The sequence below is a fragment of the Teleopsis dalmanni genome, chromosome 2, assembly GCF_002237135.1.
Source record: "Teleopsis dalmanni isolate 2A chromosome 2, ASM223713v2, whole genome shotgun sequence".
Lineage (NCBI taxonomy): Eukaryota > Metazoa > Arthropoda > Insecta > Diptera > Diopsidae > Teleopsis > Teleopsis dalmanni.
In genome coordinates this window covers 225,948,062-225,953,615 of record NC_051847.1, presented here as the reverse complement: position 1 = coordinate 225,953,615, position 5,554 = coordinate 225,948,062, and the positions used below count along the sequence as shown (strand labels likewise).

Here is a 5,554-nt window from a genome sequence, read left to right as displayed (position 1 = left end):
TTTTGTTAATTATCAGAGACGAAGAGTTATGTATTTCTGCGCTTGAGGTTGCTACCTTCAGCTGTAGCCTTGGAGTGGCCTTTTCATGTTTCCTTATGGTGTACCTGGTGTCGTTTAGAGTTTCAACTAAAACACACATTAATTTTAAATAAAATGATTTGAGTTAATGAATATGTGTGTGCCTTTCCATTAATTGCAAATAAGCAGCTCTGGCTGATGACTGCAGCAGGCGGTGGGTTGTGACGGTACAGAATCAATTTTCATAGCTAAACAAAGTTAATTAAAAATATAACAACATAAATGGGCGCTCAGAGATAGCTTGGCCAACTGTATGAAGTACAGTCTGGTGACGCAGCCAGTAATAAGTAAAGAAAATATAGACCTCAATTATTTTGTGTTTTCTTAGTCATACAGCGAAGGCAGACAATTTCATACGCTCGAATCACAAACTTTTATGATAACGAGCTATAAAGCTACTGTAGCGAGTGCGAAACAAGGATATGGTGTTGGGACAATAAATGCCCTAAATTTGTCGGGGTCCAACCTTGAGTTTAATTATTCCATTTAATAACAATGACATTAGTCATCTACTGAATTGCAAACAACGGTTACTTACTTATGGCAGTCCTCTTCTCCCAGTTGAGCAAAGGGCCTCTAGTAATCTATGTCAATATCTACTGTAATTGTCGCTATGTGTAAAAATTTATTGTGACTTGTGTGATCAGACAGTTATGCTCGAATATCTCACTTAAATAGACCTACTCGAACAGGAAGCGTTTTACAATAGTTATCTAGTCAATAACCCGTTTCCTTTCTCTGAAAATTGTTATACTGTTCTTTTCTTTGGAATGAGAAGAGTTGTATATTACATAGTTCCTGGTGGAAAAGCAGAGCACCTTCAATAAAGGTCAAAAATTTTTTAATTTGTGTTGAATTTGTTTAAAGAATTTTACTAATCTTATAATAAATCAGTTATTCATATAATATTTCTTAAAACACAACACATATTAGTGATTTGGGAATATGTATTGTTTACAGAAAGAAATCTTGCACAATTAAGAGAATTTTCATTGGATAAGAAGACGTCAGTGGATTGTTCACCATTGAGATATGTTAGTTTCTTTTAGAGTGGACTCATAAAATTCGTAGCACAGCTACATCTGTAGGCGAATGCTGGTAAGTAAATGTTATACACTTTAAATATTTGCTGTTAAATTCGAGGGAAGTTTTTTAAAATTTCGCTGTGACTTAATTAGATATGAGAACAGAGTCATGAGTTTTTAAATGTGATTATCTGCCGCGTAGAAGTAACACTAGGGTGATCTTAGCAGACGTATCGGTATAAAATGTCGATAAATACCTAATTGAAATTTCCTAATTGAAAAATTTTGTCGGTATCAATTAAAGGTATACGCTTAGATAAAGTTTAATGGGACTGAGCGAGGTCTATCTAATATTTCTACTGTTCTTTGGGTACAGAACTTGGTTGAAAAATATAACTCAACATCCTTTTAAATCTGTAATAATAAACGATTTTGAAAAATACTATTTTGAAGTGGCACATTAAAAATTAATAATAATTAATAAATTCAATTAATTACATAATAATTAATAATATAATAATACCTATAATAATATGATAAATATAGATATTATTAGCTACTTTTATTTATTATTCAATTTCAGATAAGTTTTTCAGTCTTTTTTGCCACTTCCACCTAAACTGGTTCTTGCCATAAATCACTTTTCTCGCCAATTAACTGGCCACAGATAATAAGCTTAAATACTTATGGATCTTGTAATTTTTAAAGAAGACATGAGAATAATTTGCTTTAAGTGGTTATTAGAGATGAAATGATGAAACCGAATGATATGAATTTCATTAAGATTGATTCATAGTGTTTATTTTTTGCGTTTAACATTTTCGAGAAGAGAATTAGACCTAATTGAATTAGTTGCTGCGCTTTCGAGATACTTTATCATTTTTCTCATCCAACGAAGAAGACGGAGTTCAATGGTGTTTAAAGACAATATTGATTTATGTATTTTGTGTTTCTCAAGGCCATAAGGAGACAATAGCACGCTTATGTGATTATTCAGAATTTCACTCTAACACAAATTGATTCTAAACAGAATAGAATATAACTATTTTAATATTTAACTAACAAAATGAATTTTAAGCAAAGTTTTCATTGAGTTTATATTCCAAAATGATATATACAATGGATTAAAATAAAATAAGCAATAATTTTCTCTTTTAAATTTTATATTTTTTTACTTTTTATACATTTTTGCACAACCCACGTATTTTTTTTTGCACTTTTATTTCGTATTTTTGAAAAAATGTCTTTAGTTTTCATCACTCACCATAATGAATCAGTGTATGATTATGGTAAGGTGCGTCAGGAGGACATAATTGAGCATGTACAGTATAAGTCCAAATTCAAGAACGCTATTCGGAAAGAAAGAAAGTTACCTATTGTAAAAAAAACAGAGATGGGCGAGCTCATTTTACCAGATACAAAGATTTATCCCAACAAAACGATGGGTAAACCACCGCAGCAGCTAAGAAAATGCGGTTATCAGCGTCCGGCCAGGGTCGCATGGCGTCGTCTCAAGGATCACATTTGTCCAAATCGCACTTGTCCATTGCCAGCTGTACCCAAATTCAACACATACTGGCAAAAACATAGATTCAAAATGAGTAATAAAGATTTTATTAATGAAAATATTGATCGCGTTAAGCAATTTGTACGAAAACCTAATGGGCTGAAACAAGTGGATAGTGTGCGCGGTGATACCCATGAACTTTTAAATTCTGGTCTGCTTCCAGTCCATACTTGTTCAAAACAATTTGCCAAAATTCCCAAATATCTAGAAGTGCATAAGAATGCACTTAAATATTGTGAGCAGCAGGCCATGGAAGCAATGTTATCTAGTTGGAATAAGGGTAGACACATACTCACTGCAGAAGAGCAGAAGATGATGGTAAAAGTAAGTTTATCTTAAATATGAGTAAAAGCAATTTTGAAGAATGTTTTTCTTTTTAAGGATCTTAAGGAGCAGTTCAATACCACATATAATGTTTACATGAGTTTGCCTGTGCTTACCGATACAATTACACGAAAATTGCGTAAAACTAACCTGGAAAATCAATTATCGCAATTAGAAAAGGATATAGCTTTGCTAGATTCAAACAAATGCATTTTAATAATGAATAACAATTGATTTAAGGAGAGATATTAAAAATTAAAGTTAAAAAAAATTCCAAAATAAAATACAGTGAAATAAAAGTGCATAGATTTATTATTTTATTTGAGAAAATTTCATAATTTTTATATTTGGGATATATATAGGTTTTTACGACCTAAATAATAAAAGCTATTTTCATAATTTCAAAAAGGGCTGATATTAGAACAGTTAAAAATTAGACTATATGTACAATACTATAGTCTTAATATAGTCTTGCATATTCGCACTAATGCCTTCGCTTATCAGTGCCAGGATAAATTAGTCTTTTTTTTCATAAATGTTTTTCTATTTCGTACGACTGACATAAAGTACACAATTTTTGGGATGAAGAGAATGAAATAGTAAAAGTTAAGTCCCTAAACCTTACTAAAGATATACTTACTAACTCCTAAGTAACAGACTGACTGGATAGTAACTTATTCCAACGTTCGCTTTCAAAGTTGTGGTTCAGAGAAGTTACAGGAAAATGGTTTTCTTCCCTTTCGGCATCACCCGGCAATAATCGAAAGGCTTTTAGCCATTGCAGATTTATTGTTTTCTAAATGTCTTACTGGGCTTCACAATGTGTGTATTACAGATATTCTTCGTTTTATCAATAGGGTGTACTGGTTTCTTTGTTTTCAAAGCTGCATAGTATTGCCAGCGGGGTACTCTTAGAAACATTATTGTTTATCTTTGCTTTGTACAAACATAAAACATTCTGACAATCACCTGTAATATACTTTAGTCTGGAACTTGTTCCGATTTTTGCACGAGCATTGCGCTTATGGTACAGAAAATTTATTTAACGACTATGAATGTGGACACCAATTTAAGCTATGTTCCACAAAACTGTTTGTATCAGAGAATTTGCTTTTAGTTCTAGTTATCATTGAAATACTGTGTCCAATCAAATTGTGAAAAAAAATGTATATACATTTTTTAAAAGTTGAGCGTGTGTCATACTTTTTTTTGAACAAAGACGATTATTTTCGATTAAAGTGTTATACTGCAAAATATATTTTCTTTTATTATTTTTGCAATTTAAGTTTTCACAGAAATGTCGCTCGTTTATATAACCGAACATAATGAGACAATCTATGATGTCGATAAAGCAGTGGAGGAGAAACGTCGAACAAAGCAGTATGGATACATTTCTCAGTATAAAAAGGCTATATTTGAAGAATTAAACAAACCGGATATAATAATCGATGCCGATGGTGTGCTGGTATATACAGATTCTAAAAGACATAAGCACAAGTCAATGGGCCCACCAAAGCTTACGATACCTAAAGCTTGTGAATATAAACACCCACGGCCAATAAGATGGCGCCGTACTAAAGATCACGTTTGTCCAGTGCCAGCTTGTAGAGCACCACCAGTACCACGTTTTAATCGGGAGGATATAGTTGAAATAGAAAGAGAAAAGAAGGATTATATTCAGATAAATATTGACAAGATTCCGTTGTTAAAACGAAAGGTGCAACTACCAATGGTCAGTAAAACAATAACTGGCAGTACATATATGCTTGTGGGAGCTGGTGTACTTCCAGAAAATGTTTGCTCTAAGCGATTTGGAAAGGTGCCCAAGTACTTAAAGAAAATTAGACAGGATATTATAGACCATCCTATATGTAAAAAGGAAACGGAAACAAAGCAGGAAAGAGAAAGAGGAATAATGAGGAAGGGAGTCTACATAGGTAGACGTGCATTGACACTTGAAGAGCGAATAGATATTTTAAGGGTAACATAGATTTAGAATTGTGTAATGATGCTTGAATAATGTATTATAATGTTCTTCTTAAAATATTTTTCAGGGTCTACGCGATAGATACAAGGAAACGTTAAGGGTTTATATGACCTCATCAGTATACACAGATACTACAAGTAAGAAGAAGCGCATTGGAGATTTGGAGAGGGAACTCACCACACTAGAGAATGATTTAGCTTTATTTGAATCGACGAAATGCCTTTACGTAGAAATTGATTGACCGATTGATTTAAAAAAGTTTTAAAAATTTTCTTGATAAAGAAACTCAATTATTAAATTTCATGTAAGTTTTGGATTTTTATAAAATTTAACAACCAACACAAAGAAAATTATTGTTTTTATTTACAAATCACTTGATCATCGTTGCATTTTATATACAATTATATCTAATTATAAATAAATAAACAATTTCGCTCAGTTCAGTAGAAATTATTGTTATGGCTGCATACTCGTAATAGTATCTTTCATAATTGCACACATAGCCATTAGAATTTCGAATGAGGCGCATCAGCCAATTTGCGGGCTGAAACCTGATCCTCAATACTTGAATCA

The 5,554-nt window shown here is 32.2% G+C and overlaps 2 protein-coding genes across 3 annotated transcripts; both read left to right on the top strand.

Annotated features, from left to right (window-relative positions):
- Window positions 1-2,279: 2,279 nt before the first annotated feature.
- LOC119682413 (enkurin-like) lies at window positions 2,280-3,273 on the top strand. 2 transcript variants are annotated; one of them, XM_038095848.1, is made up of 2 exons: window positions 2,280-2,988; window positions 3,052-3,273. In XM_038095848.1, exons 1-2 carry the CDS (start codon window positions 2,344-2,346, stop codon window positions 3,226-3,228), a joined length of 822 nt encoding a protein of 273 aa, XP_037951776.1. In that variant the 5' UTR covers window positions 2,280-2,343; the 3' UTR covers window positions 3,229-3,273. The 2 variants fall into 2 exon arrangements, with proteins under 2 accessions (XP_037951776.1, XP_037951775.1); XM_038095847.1 differs by having other exon boundaries at window positions 2,280-2,994.
- A 900-nt stretch (window positions 3,274-4,173) lies between these two features.
- On the top strand, window positions 4,174-5,260 carry LOC119682199. The gene is made up of 2 exons (XM_038095569.1): window positions 4,174-4,975; window positions 5,049-5,260. The coding sequence occupies exons 1-2, from the start codon at window positions 4,292-4,294 to the stop codon at window positions 5,220-5,222; spliced, it is 858 nt and encodes a 285-aa protein (XP_037951497.1). The 5' UTR covers window positions 4,174-4,291; the 3' UTR covers window positions 5,223-5,260.
- The last annotated feature ends 294 nt before the right edge of the window (window positions 5,261-5,554 follow it).

Coding starts and splice junctions, on each gene's coding strand:
- LOC119682413 (XM_038095847.1), top strand. CDS start 2,344: ATGTCTTTAGTTTTCATCACTCACCATAATGAATCAGTGTATGATTAT. Junction 2,995..3,051: donor AGCAGAAGATGATGGTAAAA/GTAAGTTTATCT, acceptor TTTCTTTTTAAG/GATCTTAAGGAGCAGTTCAA.
- LOC119682199 (XM_038095569.1), top strand. CDS start 4,292: ATGTCGCTCGTTTATATAACCGAACATAATGAGACAATCTATGATGTC. Junction 4,976..5,048: donor AGCGAATAGATATTTTAAGG/GTAACATAGATT, acceptor AATATTTTTCAG/GGTCTACGCGATAGATACAA.